The sequence below is a fragment of the Styela clava genome, chromosome 8, assembly GCF_964204865.1.
Source record: "Styela clava chromosome 8, kaStyClav1.hap1.2, whole genome shotgun sequence".
Taxonomy (NCBI): domain Eukaryota; kingdom Metazoa; phylum Chordata; class Ascidiacea; order Stolidobranchia; family Styelidae; genus Styela; species Styela clava.
Window position 1 is genome coordinate 18,562,801 of NC_135257.1, and position 19,819 is coordinate 18,582,619.

Consider the following 19,819-nt stretch of genomic DNA (forward strand, 5'->3'; position numbering starts at 1 on the left):
GAATGCAATAAAATAAATTTCAATTGCTCGTATTTTGCCCAGACATTGTGATTTTTTAAACGGCGATATCTTGCTTAATAATAATCTCAAGTACGGAAGAACAAATCAAGTTTGACAAATCCCAAGATCGCAAATATACGACTCCAATTTATTTATAGTTGGCAGTTTATCACATATTTTATGTTATTAGAATAGTATTCTTTCATTTTAGTAATCCTAATAGTAATCTCGAATCAAAGGTGAATAAAGATGAGCACAATTACATTATAACAATGAGACATTTTAAATGCTCGCATCGGTCATGGATTGAATATTTTACGCAACAGAAATCTCGTCATCCGTTTTTTAATCGCGAATGTTGCGCGGAAATTGAACCACCTCCCTCTTAAGAATCCTGGCTGCGCTCCTGCTTATAGATAATGTCATTTTTTAATTCCGTCTCTTTGCCATATTTCGAGGCTATATTGTTGTTAGATTTTATCAAAGCTGTTATTTCTTCTTTGAACAATTACAAAATTAGTCAGTATTTTGAAAAGTAATCGAATAGCTCGCGGAGCCCCTGGGTTTCTCTCGCGGAGCCCTGGGGCTCCGTACGGAGCACTTTGAGAACCTATGCTGTACAGGACCTACTATTGAAAAGTTTGCGATGCTCATTGGACACGTTAGTGGACATAACGATGGTTTTGCATTTTATGCTGGCACTCTTGTTGTTGTTGGTCTTGTTGTTCTTTGACAAATAATTTGATCGATATTAAAAAACCTCTTTTCTCATTGATTACTGGACCAACTGATTTGAAATTTTCAGTGGTTGAAAATGTAATTTTTACTCTAGAAGGCTGTTACTTTTATTTATTCCTAAATTTCTTATTGGATTTGATATTTCGTCCAAAATTTCGCTGTATTATTTTTATCCATGTGAACACGGATTTTAGTTCGCGTGATGACTGGCTCTACGTTTCGATTCTGCAAAATTCTTGCTACTGAAAATTCGGAAATTTTTGAGAGTACCGGTGTAGCGTCAAAGGTAACGACTGAATCGCTATAGTCTACGTGTCCATATATTTGAGCATTGCTCTCTTGTTTTAAAAGTAATTTTTTTTATTTTTACATATTTATCCCGGGGGAGAAGAAAGCCGATTTGACGGCTTAACCATATGGCGAACCACGGCCTCTCGTCCGGTTACCATTCCATGTCGGGTATGGGATTAGTTAGGTATTTGTTTTTCCGAAGCATGGTCTTGATGGTGGAGGAAGCCGTAACCGACCAGCGGTTACGTGAACCACCCAACGGCGGCGGGCAGTCCAGCAATCCTCATTTTATTATTACAAATTTATTTATTAGTATAGTATAGTATTTTACAAATTGACCATTACAAATTGGTTTTCATTTCAAACCTATCATTTTGAATCAAAACAATTAAAATCATATCCAACTTACGGAATACACAACTAAAATCTGACCAATATTTCTACCATGCCCGAAAATAATATGTTTGTTCGAAAAAAGCATATCATAGTTCGATCTTGCTGATTAGCCAATTCTGCGGAAGTTAAATGGAAGTTGATGTCCGGTGAAATGTGCACGTGGTATTTGTTTAGAATCGCTTGAGTAGTTCGAATTGTAAACAAACATAAAAGTAGGCGTGGTTGAGGCGTGTCACAGGAGCGACGAAGGAGTTTTCTTAACGTTTCAATATGAGATTGGAAGGATGTCACAATTTGAACTTTGCATGTGGTTTACGTCTACCAATGGCTGATGGTATACAACTGCTTCTGGTACGGATATCCGGTAGGTGAACTTGAAGATTTGTTTTGCTAAAATAGAAGTTTCACCTGTGAACAACCTTCCCAGCAGTACCTCATCATTCAGTCATTCCAGTGGTATTTATTATGGTATTTTATTTGATAGATTTCATTATATTTAAACAATTCCTGCTCAACAAAGTGAAAACACTCTGTGAAATAACCTTATCAAGCAACGAAACTAAGATGTACGAAATGTTTTCTTGTAACATGCAAGTAAAATTAGTTTTGCCCCTAGTTTTGTGACTCAACTTCAACTGCCCTCTGGTCCTCTTGAGAGGCCATGGCCCACGGTTGGGAATCGTAGCTTCACAGCAAGGAATACAGTATTATCATTCATGAGATTCTAAACTATGAACTCCCAGATCCTAATTAGCTATGCAAGAAAAGCATGTTCTTGACACTTCATTCATTCTTGGCTCGGCGGTGTGGTGCATCGTGCTAAGCGTTAGGAATACGCTCGCCTCTGCATCTCTGATTATCCTGCGTTGATTCGCAGGTTCGAATCCTATGCGGGGATGATCATGTGCGGGAGGATTGCTGAACTCCTCACCGCCGTAGGGTGGTTCACGTAACCGCTGGTCGGTTACGGCTTCCTCCACCATCAAGTCCATGCTTCCAAAAACAAATAACTAACTATTCTCATACCCGACCTGGACCGGTAACCGGACGAGAGGCCGTGGTTCGCCATATGGTTAAGCTGTCTTATCGGCTTTCCTATCCCCCGGGATAAATATGTAAATCCTTCCATTCATGCCGAAAAGCCAATAAAACAGCTTACAGGGCATCTCATTTTAAATGCTGTGTATATGAATCGATAAATTCATTCAACCTTTCTATGTCGTTTATGTTATGTAGTGTCTTCCTCTATTGTTTGGTAACAATAGAGATAGACACTGCTTGCTGCAATTTGGCAAGCAGTAGTTTATTTATCTGCTGAACTGAGTTTAGTGAACATGAGTGATTTAGACATAGTGATATAGTTTCATATTGAGCCTCTGGCCCCGTAAGCAAGTCTAGTATCTGGAACCGGCCCACTGAGGAAAGTAATTGCCCACCCCTGCTCTAATCAGTAGTGCAATGCATGAATTGCGTGAATGTTTGCCAGGCTTCCAGTACGGAATTATAGTATTTGTTTGCAGTTTTTTTTGAACAAATTTTGGTCAGTTGTAGACATGTAATGTCACAAGTGTTGTCAAAAGTCAAAATAATATAACAAAATATAAAGTCAAAAGTAGGGACAGTAGCAGTTGAAGGGCCAATACATAAAAATGAAGATATTGTTATTTAAATACTTTTTATCACATATATTAGTTGATTTTTCACGTGTGTGCATTATTTTTAGTGTGCATTATATTTGCAACAGGTCAACATATTAAATAATTATTTTTATTCCAGGTCTTGGGAGTTGGCTCGAAATTACGATGGCTCTGATTCCACTGAAATTCGCTGGCATGAAACATCAGTGCCCAATCATTTTGCAGAAGGCTATAATGCGATGTCAAGAATATAATGTAAGGGTTTGAAATTAAACTCCAAACTTTTGAATATTAAAATTTAATTATGAACTTTCAAATTAATATCAAGATCAAGGGTGGCCAACTTGTCTTCAACTGAGATCGACTAAATATTTGGTAATATCTTGCGATAAAGAAGTCACACACAATATTGAATGATCTCTAATTTTTGAACTGAACATCAAACCTCTAAACACCAGAAACTAGAGCTCTTGATCAAACATTTTGTAAATTAAAAATAAAGATGGAAAAATCATATACCAGAAATTTTATCAAATTTATATAATATTCGAGAATTATGAATGTGTGAAAATGCCAATAAAATTTCTGGTAGATCCAGCTCTATTTAATATCTATAATATTTATCTATTTAATATGGCAAGCTTGCTATTGGTCAAACAAAACATTGCATCTCCAGCTTCCCAGCCCTGGTCATTACACAAACATTTGTGCCTAATAAAATTGAACTGAGCAATCCTTTCTGATTACGAATAATATGAATATCTTGCAATGAGAATTGATTTCATTTCGTAAGAATGGTATGCAAAATGACAAACGTATCACAACATTAATTTTTATACTATGCAATTCAAGAGTCCTGCTGCGCAATAACACAAATTTATTTCTGTAACGCTTCGTCTGACCATGGTGTAAACTGCTTGTCTGAGGATGTCTGATTTTGGTCAGACGAAACGTTACAAAAATAAATTTGTGTTAGTGTGCAACAGGACTGCGTAGTATAGTATTTTTATTCCTGCAACAGCATCCTCACATTATACGCATACGAATCCACTAATGCAAAGGCATTGAGGAAGGATTGGGAGTTAGCCTTCCGTAACCTCTACTGATAATCAATTTTTGTTACTGAATTTTTTGAAAGCCCTGTTGACATTTCAAAATATAATATCTGTTGTTTTTTCTTGTATTTTAAGGTTTTTATATTTTTAGACTAAGCAAGTTAAATATGTATTATAGGCCTTAATATGTTTTTTCAATAACCAAAATCTTTCCGATTCGGGTAACACTAACCAGTAATATTGGTGGCAGTAGCCTCTTAGCTAGTAGCTGCCCAATTTAAAATGAATATTAAACTTTACTGTGAAATTTATATGGACCTCCAGAAGTATGCACACCAAGATGGCGCACAACCTGAACATAGTATGTGTGTACCGGTTAGGATTCAGGTTGTGTGACATCTTGGTGTGCATACTTCTGGAGCACCATTTATATTTTGAAATTCTGCAATTTTGCATTATTTCAGAGAAGTGGAGATCAAACAATAAAACAGAGAAGAATGTTGAACATCAATGCTGTTGAATATACATCATTCAAATATGCCGGAGATTGTGTGGATAAAAGGTAAGATTAATGAGAGAGAGTGAGACTCGGGAGAGATTCAGGTTTACCCGCAGTGTGTGTACCAGGTTAGGGTTAGATAATAATTTTATTCCGATTTTCCTTATTTTAGTTCTATTACGAGTTAGGACTGTCTGTGTTAGCCAAGTGAATATACCTCTTGCTCATAAGTTTCAGTCCCTTTACACAACTTGAAGTAAAGTACGCGAACAAAATCAGTTACCTCCATATTGGTACACACACTTCTGAAGCGTCGTGATTCATTGTTTCATCAACCAGAAAACAAGCTTTGCAAGGATTAGAAATTTATTCAATGTGGACTGGAGGGAGCGATACATATGCCCATACAGTCATCAGAGTCTACCCCATAGTCACTATTATGTATAAGATTAATATAAATATCTATTTATTTCCCTGGATTGCATGCATTTTTCTTAATATTTTCATGGTCCAATCATGAAATCACCCATATAAACATATTGCTTTTTGTAATTTAAACTAATTTTAGCACATCATGCTAAGCATCAAGAATATGCACACCAGCACTCCATTACCCTTTCTCAGTAACAGCTTTTCACCATCCGTGCACTAGATCAAATAACTAGCTAACTAATCTCAAAGCTGTCTAGTGTCTGTTTGCCATGTGATTTGTCCTGAGTAAATGGAGAGGAGGCGAGACTGATACATGTGTTTAGTAAGGCCCATGAAAGTGAGTATACCAAAGATAATATGTGAAGTCGATTTGCAAAAAATATAGACCTAACAATAACAAGAAATCACAACATTGCATGTCACCCTTATAAATATATTTGTTTTTATTTGACTATTATTATAAATAAATGAATGTACTAGAAATTATACTGTTATATTCAAATCCACCCTTCAACTCGAACAACTAAGACACTAAATGTTGTCATTAGGCCAGTTAATTTAGTCGCATTTTTCAAAATTTCACTACAACAGTATGAAGTGGCCACTCCAAGTTGTCAAGAGGTTCTATTGTGATAATTATTACTAGATAATTGACTCTTTCTGATCTCACAATGCTTATCTGTAAACAAAACATAATTTCATTTACTAAATATTTTGTTTAATTCTTGGATTGATTTTACTTAAACGTAACTTATTTTACAATCACGAATAATTCTACTTATCAATACATTATGTAAAATAAAGCAATGACTAACAACAATGCTTGAATACACAGCCATTAAAGCACCTTGCACATCAACATTAATTTTGATGATTGATGTAGGATATTAATCAAATTTCCTATACATTTTTAAAAGTGTTATATCTTTAACATAATTTCAACGACCATACTGATCATTAATATGTTGTACAAATATAGGATTATGTGACTCAGACACATTTCTTTTCAATTTGGGATTATTCAATTATTGTGATGTCAAAGTTTTTGTATAAATATACAACATATCAGAAACTTTTAATGTTTGTTTACCTGCATGCTTAGCATTCCTTTCATTCATAAATATAATGATTCATAAATAGCCATGAAATTTACTACACATTCTTATAAGTATTGTCCTTGTATTGTGCAAACAAAATCATGTGTGAATCACCCATGATAGCAATTTCCATGCTGTAATAAATTCCATTCTATCGAGTTAAACTTATAACAATCGGAAATTATTCATTAACTTATTATCAATAGGTGTGCTGAGGGTTAACCATTTTTGAGATCTCTCATCGAGGGTTGGTTAGACACTTACAAGTGAATGGGTTTCGAGCTTGTCAAATATTAGTATTAGATTGTAGTTTAATGCGGTCACGTTTTTGCCCAAGCTTATAATATTAGTAAGTTTGGGATGTATATAGCCAGGGCATTTATATCTCATTTAATGACTGTACATACTTGGGAGTTAGATAATTTAAATGGTGGATGAGGAATATCTACTTACATTTAAAAATTTGTTTTCTTTAGATTTGGTTTTATGTTATTGCCCAGTTATAAAAGGAGTGATTGGTTAGCAGAATTGAATGTGCTAAGGAGTTGAAAAAGCTCGCTTTTCTCATGAAAAATTTAATAGCATTTAATAACATTTAGGATTAATTTTTCAAGTTAAATTAAACAAAGAATTTAGATAAATTTCTGAATTTGATCAATTTCATTCAGCTGTATGTCGGGAGTTGATCTTTTAAATAGAAGCTCCCCCAAGGAATCATTATATTAGATTCGAATTTTTATGAATCATGTTTTTCAATTGTAATATAAATTTAATTGTCTTCACCATCTTGACATTGTGAACAAACAATAAACCAATATGAAACTACAATGAATCGCCGATACTAAATATGTAATATGCGATATATATTTTGATATTGTATATTTATGTACCAGGAATTCAAATCAGGCATTTGTATTCGATTCGCATTCATTTTCTTTTATATGGACAAAAAAATATTAAAAACAATAGGTTTCATATCTGCACTCGAATTCAATTTGTCGTAAAAAGTTAAATTTTATTCACAACGAGGTCAAATGTTTTTTATTTGCTCTAATTATATTCCCGATGAACGAGTGTTTGAAAACTCTCAAATTGAAATCAATTTTTAAATTCCGTTTTTATTTTGCTTTAAAATAAATCTGAAACTTGAAATGTACTTGAGATTTTGAGGGACTTCTTACCATTGTTGTGCGAAGTTGTTGAGAATGTTATTTCTACTAGTAGGTATTTGTTTAGTCAATTGTGAAGAGTGGATTTTAGCGAAGTTTTATATAAGTCCAAAAATGAACTGGCTTGTTTGGCTTCCGTAATACTCTTAATTTTCTTCAAGGTTATAGATTAAGTACTTGAAACATTTGAATAGTTGGAGTAAAGTTTAGAATGTTGGAAGTAATTAGTCAGTCAGTAGCTGTTTTGAGTTGCGTGCGACAGTTTTTATAAAGTTCTAATAATGCAGTGTTAGAAATTTGAGTGATACTTTTTAATAAATATGAAAAAAATGCATTGATAGAAAATCCTTGAGTTTTAGATATTTTTTGCATTCATTTCTCATCTTAAATTGCAGTCATCTGCTTCATACTGTTTTTGCCAGTTCATTTGCTCTATTATTGCAGTGCGAGTAATAAAATAAAACAGATTGGTAAGAAATCCAGGGTTTCAGATTTTTTTTTCTTGCTGCTTTTCTCTGTTTTTGCATTGGATTTAACTGCTTCAAACTGGTCCTGAATGGTTTTTGCCAGACTCTCTAATTTTTGACATGCGAGTAATACTTTCCGTTAAATGAAAGAAATTGTAAGGGCAAAACACTTTTGGACGTTCCTGCAGCTATTCCTCATCTTCACTTTGGATTTACCTGCTTCAAACTGGTCTCAACTGGTTTCTACCGGTTCATTGCTGATCGCTTCTAAAATCTAGCTTCTGTCCATAACTTGAGCAAGCCCTAATGACATTTTCATTTTTGTGTTTCAGTCAACTTGAACATGTAGAGATGATGAATAACATATTAAATACCAAAAATGTTAGGAGAAGGAAAAACATGCGAGTCACAAACTCTGAGAAGGTTAGTATTAATTTAAATAATTTTTTCAATTTTGCAGGAATGACAATTTTACTCATACCTTCACGCACATGAGCACCCCCAAGAAGTTTTATCTAGAGCCAACCACAGCCTTTGCGACGCATGTGGCCCGCCAAAGCATTTCATGTGCCCCCTTTGTACTTGGAGAAGGTTGAGAAAGCTAGATACAAAATTTGGACCTTCTGAAGTATGCGCACCAAGATGGCGCACAACCTGAACTCAGGTTGTGTACCAGGTTAGGTTTCAAGTTATGCGACATCTTGGTGCGCATACTTCAGGAGGACTCAAAATTGAAATTTGTTTTTAAACCTTATCCAAAATATATAAACTATGAATTGGTAAAATAATATTTTGTTTCATCTTCGTTCCAACAATTTGACACTATCAAGCAAATGGGAATAGCAACTGTGATATCATATGTGACTTTTGCAAAAACGATTTTCTGAATGTCTCCTTTGCAAAACTTTTTTCACCCCTGGTATAATAGGTGTTTTACCTTTTCAATGTTTCTAAATTATTACTCAATAATTAGGAGTTAGGTTGCGCGACACTAACTCCCAAGCCTTCCTCTGTGCCTTTATGGTAGTGAAAATGTATGCGCATAATGCAAGGATGCTGTAGCAGGAATAAATAAAACTATACAATGCAATTCAACAAGAGTCCTGCTGCACACTAACACAAATGCATTTCTGTAAAGTTTCGTTACAGTCAGACTTCCGCATTCAAGCAGTTTATTCCCCCATACTTGTATTTCTGGTTAATTTTGATTAATTATGTGGTCAATTTAAAGTGTAAAGTCTTCTTGTTGCCAAGTGCTTATTAGTTTCATTGCTTTCATCAAGTATGGTTCACCAAACCACTTCAGACTAATTTGCCACAATGACTCTCCTACAGAACCAAAGTTATAGTACAACAGTCAACAAATCAATATTTCTGTTAAATAAAAAAGCCTGCTTTTGATAGGTTGGAGCTTCAATAAAGTAGAGGCTCATTAGGAACGAGGATTAGCATTGCACAGTGCATGTTTTATGAATCGTCTATATTCTTGCTTACTAGGAGTGTAAGTTTCGGAATTTCAAATGTAAGGGATTTAAATCATTATCACTTAGTAAGAATATAGTAACCAGTAGTAAGTAAGAATACATATGCCTATTCTTGTTTAGTTAAAAGTCTTTGTGCACGGTAACACAAATGCATTTCTGTCATTTTTCGTTCTACTTCTTCTGACAAGCATATCCAACTGGTCTGCTCTCAGAAAGACATTTGTGTTAGTGTGCAGCAAAACTCTTAGACCTATTACCTATGCATGTCTTTATGGTTCACTATATGAAATATTTCTTTAAAATTACTTATTTTCACAGATCATCATTGATATTGATGAGAATGAGGATGAAAGACAGATTGTTAACGACAAGAAATCTTGTGAGTATGCTTTTTGGGTACTCCCGTTATGTGTGTACCAGGTTAGAGTCAGCCATAATTGTTATCCGATTTTACCTATTTTAGTTGTATTATAAGTTTGAGGACTGTCTGTGTTAGCCACGTGAATATACCCTCTGCGCATAGTTTCATTCCCTTTATACAACTTGATGTAAAATAGGCGAACAAAATTAGTTACCTCCATATTGGTACACACACTTCTGGGGCGCCGTTCTATCAACCACTGAAACTATAGGAATTATGGTGATGAATTGTGTATGAGTAAATAATGACAGATTTAAGGCATATTTGCTTGAATACGTATGTCGGGCGAGACAATTTAATATTTGTATAGTTTACATTGAATTGTGTAGGATAATGAATGATGCAATGGAGAAATTATTCTTATGCAAAAATAATACAACTGCCTTCGTTTTCCAAGACTGAATTGTAACGTTTTGACTATAGCAAACTTAAATTTGTGCTGATGTATTTTTAGCCTGCTTTCTGAATGAAAAATGTTATTATTTTAAAATAAAATACTTTGTTATTCAAACTCTATGTAAAAGCTCTCAATAATGTATTATTTGCTCCTTGGAATAAAGTATTATATTGGCCTGGGTATATCCGATGTTGAAATGTCGATTTATTGTGTTTAAAAAATTGTTTGTTTAATCACAAAGAGTTTAATATGAGGTCATATAAATGATCTCCATTTGTCAATAAATCTTTTGTTTACTTTGTCAGTCTTTTGTATGGCAAAAATAGCTCAATTTATCATAAAGATAAAATTTTATTACATTCTTTAAATTGTAAACTTTTTCAAGGAAATGAACTTTTATCTTTTTATTTGAGATTAGATGTTCTTCAAATGACTAGAATACACCTAGGCAGCAGTTTCTACTAATAATTGAACAATTTTCGGTACTCCTGAAATATGTGCACCAAGATGTCACACAACCTGAACCCTAACCTGGTACACAACCTGAGTTCAGGTTGTGCGCCATCTTGGTGCGCATACTTCAGGATGTCCCAATTTTTTTCAAAATTTTCGTATCGCCATCGTAGTTACCATAGATCAGTTATGTCTCCATCAAGTCCATGCATCTGAAATAAATAACTGGTTTTCATTCCCAAATTGGACAAGAAGCTGTGAATCCTATTAAATAAAGCAGTCTTATAAGCTTTTCTCTCCCAAGGATAAAAATGAAAATTCTGATCTTATTTTAATTCAGTATCAGTAGTTTATTTTTACACATGCCGAAAATACACATTATACGAATAGGATTAAGTAAAAAAAGAAAAAAATGCATTTTAGTGTGAAGGAAGACGCGATAAACCAGTAATGGTTATCGAGCAGCGTCACCTACAAGGAAGTCTAACATCAAATTTTATAAAGGAATAAAAAGACGAACATTAAATACTAAGAGAATACGGAAATAGAATATATTCAGGCGACCCGAATATCCGAGTCTCGTTCATAACGAAGGAAGCAAGCGACTCCAGTCACAACAAGCGGGGTAACCATGTCAACCGCGTTTTATTAGATATCAAAGTGATAAACGGACTAAGAAACCTCGCTTGTCAGCTGCAGTAAGGGCCATTGTTTTTGGGGCAGTACCTCATTCGGAAGACATTAATATCAAATTAATTATAATTGATCATGATTTTTTTCTGCCTTTTCAGAGTCCTAATATTCATTTCTCATAATATTACATCCACCATCCGTGATTATTTTTTCCCCATATTTGCTGAGAGGTAAGTTTCATTGCACCCTTAAATGACAGTCATATTGCTGACTTTTTACATTATAACTACTTTATATTTGTTAACCTCGGTATAAGCATGGATGAAGGGTTTTATCCATAATTTTATGGTTGGCCACGCTTGGTATACTATAAACACAATAAAGTCCACACACCTGTACTTAGGGCATTGTGACAAAACAAAGTCTCCTCCTTTGTCTAGCATTCCATCCATTGTTGAATGTAGCTATTATTACTAAACAAAACATTTCACGCCCAATTGTTGCTTCATCAAATACTATTGTGACAATACAATAATGAATGACTCTGTCAGGAGATAGGATTAGGAATTCACTAAGTGAAAACTGTTGATAGGTTTGTCTTTAGTTTTCATTGTAAGATATTTTCAGTGATTAATTTTTATTAATGAACAACCATAATAGGGCAGTGCAGCGCAGGATTTGCGGTACTCCCGTAGTGTGTGTACCAGATTAGGGTTAGGGCATAAGTTTATTCCGATTTCCTTATTTTAGATTTATTATGAGTTCGGAGACTGTCTGTGTTAGTCAGGTGAATATACACCCCTATAGGCTTCGGTCCCTTCACACACATTTTGACATATTTTCATACCCTAAAAAATATACTTTCTCTGGGATTTTGTGCAAGTGAACCATATGCATATAATACAAGGCTGCTGTAGCACAAACGGAGATGAATGTTTTGTTATTCAAGAGTCTTGCTGCACACTAACACAAATGTATTTCTGTAATTTGTGTTGGTGCTTTGAAATTATACAATGGCTGAGATGCATAATGGCAGTGGTTCCCAAACTTTTTTCTGTGGCACCAATTTTCGTGGAATTAAAAAATTATAGATATTTGGTAGCTCCGGAAGTATTCTTACCGAGATGACGCACAACCTGTACAACCCTAACCTTGTACACATACTATGTTCAGGCTGTGCACCATCTTGGTAGGAATACTTCGGGAGCACCAATATTTGTGACCCCACAACAAATAAAGTACAACAATTTCAAAAATCAGTAAATTCTATCTGTACTGTTATACAGATATTCTCGACACATTGTACATTCAGCGGAAGATGTCCCCTAAATATCTTCAAGTGACCCCACCTGGGGTAGCGACCCGAAGTTTGGGAACAACTGCATTATGGTATAATTCTTGACAAGTTTTTTAATACAGTGTATTAAGTAGCCTATATTATACAGTAATAAAGGATCACATTTTATGGTTTTCAATCCTAATAATACAGTTAAATGAAGGAAAACATTTGTTTCAGTTAGATATGGATAGAAGCTCCATTTGATGAGTGTAGTTCTAGTTTTTCTTCTATAATATGCCTTATTAGTATCATTGTTGCATCATAATTTGAGTTTGATTTTGACATCAACAACACTTCTTTATCAAACTGCAAGGTGAGCTTGTATATGTAATTAAATTGATCTCCCGTTTTCTATTATTGATATATAGGATGTCCCTGAGGTCTTGAAATTTTTCAAAATTTCAAAGGGAATTTATCAATACTGTATATTGTTTTGGCCCAGAACTAAAAATACTTTACTGATTAAAAAGCATTACTGATTAAAAAGCAACAAATCTGGTTAAGATATATCGAGAACTGACTTCATAACAAAATTGAAATTTTAAAGGGACTTAACGGACAACCCTGTATGTTTACAAGTAGACGATTACACAAATAATCGGATGAAATATTATAGACTTTTATGGGTATTTGAATGATTGTCAAACAAGATATACTCTTATACATATATATATACATATAGGTTCCATTACATTTGAACCCACGTACATTTGAACCCATGACAATTGCACCTGCATGCTATTGCACCTATGGAATTTTTTTGTTCCACGGATAGTTAAACCCATACTAACCCTAACCCATGGGTTTTAGCACCCGCATATAGATTGAACCCGTGGATATACGCATGGGTTCAAATGTACGGTCACCATACATATATACTCTTATACATACAAGATGTACATTTATAAATGTGATTTAAGGAGCTTTACCACTCACTTAAATGAATGTATTTTTGTAATGGTTCGTCCGACTCAGGTCCACAGATAAGGATAACACATAATTCCAACTAATGTCCAACTAAATTGAATCTAAAAGGATTTCATTTAATATGTGAATGATGTTTGTCGTACATAATGTTAGATACAAAGAAATTTAATTTGGGAAGACTGTTGAAATTTTCATTTCTTCTTTATTTCTATTTTGTTGATGTATAGGTAGCATCGAAGCCTAATAGAAAATCCAAATTTAGTCTCAATACATGAATTTTATTTGTATTTTAACTTCAAACCATTTAAGGAGTTTTGATCTTAGGATAAATTTCTCTTCACTGTACAGCAATTGTGATCTGACAATTTCCTTCCTGGGAACCTTTTATGATCTAATAATATAAAATATAAATGTCATCTTCAGGACAAGTATGGACGGCATGTGAAGTCCAATTCACATATCCTTGCTCAAGCTTGATAGGGTTCCGGTAGATCCCCCTTCTTCCACTGTTATAAGATGTAGTAATTGGCCTGATTATTTCCGCTACACGTTGCTTGTTATTGGAGTTCTTGAAACTTCTCATTTACTGCTACGTTTGACTAGATTTTTTTCTCCTTTTTTAGTAAATATATGCCAGTGAGAGCAGTTGCAATAATATTTAAAATAGTCCATGTAGTACAATGCAAAGTAAAAGTATAGGAGCTTTATCTTTTTGTGTATATTGTCATAGGTGTCAATAAGATCAGATTGGATGGAATGTCTTGATCAGTGCTTCACAAACTTTTTAAGTCGTGCCTCCTTTGTAGAAGTTGCCCAAGTCCCACCTCACAAATAACTATCTAACAATAAGCTAGAAAGAACAGATAGTAAGCTGAAAGTAGGTTTTATTCAAAAAACACCTTGAAAATATGTGGATGGAACATAAATATCCAAAATAAAGAAATGTAAATCTCCGAAATAAGGCAGGCACGATCAAATATAACAAATGTTTTCAGTACTAATTAGCTTCACGTCCCTCGAAAAATTGTCTACGCTTCACCGTTTGAGAACCACTGGTCTAGATTCTGTATATAACTATCTTATTTTCTGTGAGTAACTCTGTAAGAACAGTTTTAATGATAGTTAGCATGCCAAGTTGAACTGTAAGAGTTTTTGTCCACTGGTGTATATTGACAGCTGGAAAATATGTTAGGATTGGATATGATCTCTAAGTTAAATTTACAGAGAGAAAGGATAACCCAACGGCTGATTCACATGGCGTTGCGGCTATATCTAACATTTCTTTTTAGATGAAAATAGTTGTTTTTGAGAGAATTTAAACAATGTAATAAATTGTTTTGCTTGAACCATTTTTGTGCAACACTGTGAAACAACTTACTATCATTTATGTTGAATTAGTATTATGAAATAAAATACGAAAACATGTAATAAGTTCAGGTCCCATTTCAAACGTTAATAATATAAATAATATCAAAATATAATCTCAATAGTTTATTCTTATATTGCCTAAATATACAGATATGAAAGTTCATCCATCTACATTCTAGTATATCACATTTTAGAAAATTTATTGTAGCTAAAGCAAATATTAAAAATAGTTTGTAGTATTTACCTTGTGTGTATTACGTCATTTATGATATTCTATAATCTGTCGGTCACTGACTTTGTCAAACTGCAGTTAATTTTCAGTTTATCTCGTAATAATATTGGTTGCAAAATGTAGGGTGTAGGGAATTCTATTCTATATTGACACTAAGTAAAATTTTATTCAAACTAAAAATCAAAACTTGAGTCAAGGAACATATAGGTTAAGTTTAAGTTTATTTTGACTCCATAATCAGCATAAAAGACGATATAATAATTGCTAAAAACAAAATGAATAAACCTGATTATAGAATCTGGAGAGCAAACAAAACCTTAAGTAAGGTTTAAAGAGTACAGAATTTAGATGGAAAGGTATTGTTAAAAGGAGTAGCACGTGTTTGCACATTCAAAGTAGTATGAACATATTCTAGAGAGAAAATAACTCTCATACAAAGCGTCTTAGATTTCTGAAACTATTGGGTACAAATTATACACAAACAGAAGTTCAGGTGTTGCACAAATTATCTTTGTTTTCGTAAAAGGAATTTTCGTAAAAGGAAAAAAAATTACGAATTCTGCCCTGAGGAGTCACCATGTATAATATGTCTCTTTGAATTCAATCCAAGTTCAAGAACATCATATAAGTTTCTCCAATTTGACAAAGCTACGCAAACATTGAGCGGAAGCAAATGGGTTAATGGTATATTCCTGAGATCTGAATGTTTGCACAGACAAAGTATTCATTTGATATATTGACATAGAAATTTGTTAATTCATCTTTGAAACATGGTTAACCTACCATAATTTATACTCGCCGAAATTATTTATTCCAATAGCCCAAGTATGGACAGATCCAGACTTTATAAGTAGCATAACTGTCTTCAAATTTATAAAATATAACGACTTATTAATGGATATTTCGAGCTTAAATTACGTCAAACTTTTCAACAGCAAACAATGAAGTATCATTAAAGTTATTCTTTAGCTTTTCAATGACTCAAGTATTTTAATTGAACCTCTTAAATCTCTACCAGTATCTTGAATTTCTCACAAGTTTCGTTTTAGTTTAATGCCAATGGCTGATGAAAGGATGTCTGCTAAATGCAAAGCCAGGGTAGGTTTTATATAATTATACTAGTTGTTTGGGGTATTGGTGGCAGATTCAAAATTTTTCTGTATATTTGTTTTCTTTGTCCTGGGTTATCAAGTTTTTTTACTTCTATTCTGGGGCTTATTTTTTTGCTTATAATCATGAATAAGTTGAAGTATATAAATAGATGAAAGTATTAATAATAGTAGGTAATTTAATTTGGTGTGACTTTTTAGATAAACGACATGATCGGATAGGATTTACAGTTTTATCCCAGGGGGGAAAGGAAAGCCGTTAAGTCGGCTTAATCATACGGCAAACCACGGCCTCTCACCCTAATACCATTCCATGTCGGGTATGGGATTAGTTAGACAGTTATTTGTTTTCGGAAGCATGAACTTGATGGTGGAGGAGGCCTTAACCGACCAGTGGTTACGTGAAACCACCCTACAGCGGCGGGGAGTCCAGCAATCCGCTCGCACATAACCAACGTTTTATAGAATTCCAACCTGCGAACCCACTCAGGGTAATCAGAGGTGCTGGAGTGGCAAGAGTGTTTCTAAGGCTTAGCAAGATGAGCCACACCACCATGCTTGGCTCACTCTTTGAACAAGGCTCTGTATATGAAGCCACTGATACACAAGGAGCTAGTTGCAAAATGTTTAAATTTATTGTTCTAGCTCTATTATAATTAGCTCAATATGAATGGATTAGACAGGCTTATCATATTCATTCTTATGAAGGGGAAGGCAGTAAGACAGCTAATTCATATGACAGGAGATGATTTTTTGTACAGTTAGGTCGGGCTGGATTGAGAATACCTTTCCAATTAGTCGCTCAAAATACATAGACTTGGAATTTTAAATCTTAAATTAAAGGGTCTTTTTCTAGTGTCGTGGCATGTTAATGCTGTAGATGAAATCATGGTCTCCATAAGGTGTCCAAAAAATCGGTACTGCCTTTCAAATTCAAGGATAGAACACATTTACTCTGAATGAGATTCAATTGTATACAGCAGTGGCTATCATATGCTAAGGTTTTTTTTACACGGGAGGGTGATATTAATAACCATTGGCATCTCGTCACCCAGTTCGTTTGCTGAAATGTTTGAGAGTCTTGATGCCATTTTTTATTTCAATGTTGTCGTATTTTTTATGGAATAATATTTATGCAAATGTATATTTAATGGTAGGACCAAGACGTCGGTGTGGTGCATAACTTTTTGAGCATTTCGATGTCATTTTTGTTTTTCAACGTCATGGTTTCGACGGGATATTTGAATTCCAACTTTTATTTATTTTGGCTTTATTTCAGAAACCACCACCCCCTCGGCCGAAGCGAATTTCTTCAGCAAAACCAGACACTGTTAATAGGCAGGATGACTCAATATCATTTGATAGTGGGTTTTCTGGTAAGTTGAATCTTAATTTTTGTAATTAAATTTTTCTATTTTGTTTCAATGATTCGCTTTTGGGTTCAGTTTTTTTTTTCAAGTTAACTTTTTCATTTCATACCTGATGATGAAAATCTTTTTTTTTTTATAATATTTAATCTTTTAGATTTGGGGTTTTGAATTAACTTCAGTCAGAGTTATTTCATGTTTACCAGTAATTATCATAGTATTTTTTTCATAATTATAATATTCTATGGCCTTCTTTAGGGAGCTCAAGGGAGCCAAGATGCCGCACATCCTGAACATAGTATGTGTACCATGTTTGGGTTCAGGCTGTGCACCATCATGGTGCACATACTTCAGGAGCGCCTTCTTTAGTAGTAATGTTTTCACACTTTGAATAGGGATGAGTTCATATGAAAACCCAAATTCACTTGTTAACATGTTCTAATATCTGAAATAATCTATAATGCTGGAATTTTTTATCCAGGTTTTGAACTCTTTGAATTGAACAAATTTGGTTATTTGTTTTGTCTTATAATTTACCATTTTATTCAGATATTCAAAACAACAACGGAGCATCTGCCCTGGGCGAAGTTTCTTATGGGAATGAACAGATTGTAAATGCAGGAAGTATGGGTTCCAGTCCATCAATACAAGCCACAACAAGGCCATCATTATCAAGTCAAACTTCAATGAAAAATGACCTTTTGACCCTTAGTCATGCTCCAGTGCTTGAAACTGCACAAAATGAAAACCAATATGAAAACAGTTATAATGTGCCAACTTGCGGGACAAAATTATCTCACGAACCAATGAGCATTCAGGATGAGATGACCATGGTTCATCGAGCGCCAATTAAACCGCTCCAATTCAAACATTCAACATTCAAAGGGACTTCAATGTCAGCAGTCACTATGTCTCGAAATTCTCCTGAAAAGCAAACACCTTTTCACCCTCAAAAAGGGAAATATGAGTTTGCACGTAGCTCATTTGAGAACGCTGACTACTTGAAACCATCGACTATTAAATCTGGATCCATAAGATCTCATGAAAGCAATTCTCCAGGTATGTATTAACGCTTGAAGCTAATTTTTTCCCTTCTACCTTTTTCAGCTATTTATAAAACCATTCTTATAGACGAGACCAGCCTTCTTGCACAAATCTTGTGACAGGACTGCTTTGAAATAGTACTTTTTGATGAGAAATTTCGCACTTAACGATCGAAGAAGGCTTTAGTAAACCACTGATATCATTTAAGGTTGTAAAATCTTAATGCAAGATAGGAGAGGGCCTGTCTGGTCTCTAAATTCCGATTGTCCAGTTAACATGCAACATAACGTTTCGTGTCAAAAAACATTCACCAAATTGCCATATCCATTGAGTTTTAGCAACCGAAAATTACTGAATAAGATAAAAAGTAGGGTACTCCTGTATTGTGTGTACCAGGTTAGGGTTAGGCCATATTTACTATTTATTGCGATTTTCCTCATTTTATTTCTATAATGAGTTTGAGGACTGTCTGTGTTAGCCCAGTGAATATACCCCCTGCCCATAGGTTTCAGTCCCTTTACACAACTTGATGTAAAGTAGGCCAACAAAATTAGTTACCTCCATATTGGTACACACACTTCTGGAGTGCCCACTAAATTGCCATATTCATTGTGTTCAAGCAACTGCGTGTTAATGAAAAATAGAATGTAACAAAAATAAAATTTTCTCTTTTTTCACTTAGATTTGCTCTTCACTTCATCGAAAATGGCTGAAACAAAAATTGAGGAGCCAATGGAGAGTAAAGCTGCGTTGGTTTATGGAACTCTTCGCAAATCAAACTCTAGTGGGAGCTATGGTTCAGTTACAGAATTGTTTAAATCAAAAGTTCGAAATTCATTCCGGAATTCCAAATTTTTCTCGAGGAATTTGGCCACTGAGGTTAGATGTTTATTTGGCGCTCACAAAGTATGTTCACCAAGATGGCGCACAACCTGAACCCTAACTTGTACACATACTATGTTCAGGCCACCCTGGCGCCAGCTTGGTTTATATCTTTCTGGTGGTCCGTTTATTTTATGTGAATATTTGTTGTTAGTACATCTTCATTAAGCTTAATTGGGTACGCAACTGTACATTTATTATATACTCACATATATCATAAGATGGAACGATAGCCTAATGACCAAAGATGGCAAACCACTGACCCGAGGGTCACAAATTGACCCATCATGCTTTTTCAGTGACCCTCCAGGTCATGAATTTGAGCAAAAAATACATTAAAATATAAGTGATAGAAATTGATCATGAAATGTGCTTTATTTCA

At 34.3% G+C, this 19,819-nt stretch overlaps 1 protein-coding gene across 2 annotated transcripts in view; it reads left to right on the plus strand.

Moving 5' to 3' along the window:
* Positions 1 to 4,602: 4,602 nt before the first annotated feature.
* LOC120345627 (uncharacterized) overlaps positions 4,603 to 19,819 on the plus strand; it is a 34,428-nt gene continuing 19,211 nt past the window's right edge. The window contains exons 1-6 of one of the 2 annotated variants that reach the window (XM_078115348.1): positions 4,603 to 4,679; positions 8,114 to 8,204; positions 9,584 to 9,644; positions 17,424 to 17,520; positions 18,061 to 18,570; positions 19,238 to 19,434. In XM_078115348.1, coding sequence (XP_077971474.1) covers positions 8,161 to 8,204; positions 9,584 to 9,644; positions 17,424 to 17,520; positions 18,061 to 18,570; positions 19,238 to 19,434 — 909 coding nt within the window. In that variant the 5' untranslated portion in view covers positions 4,603 to 4,679; positions 8,114 to 8,160. Of the gene's footprint in view, positions 4,680 to 8,113; positions 8,205 to 9,583; positions 9,645 to 15,586; positions 16,134 to 17,423; positions 17,521 to 18,060; positions 18,571 to 19,237; positions 19,435 to 19,819 lie in introns of those variants that run through there. The other variant, XM_078115349.1, reaches the window with a different exon arrangement.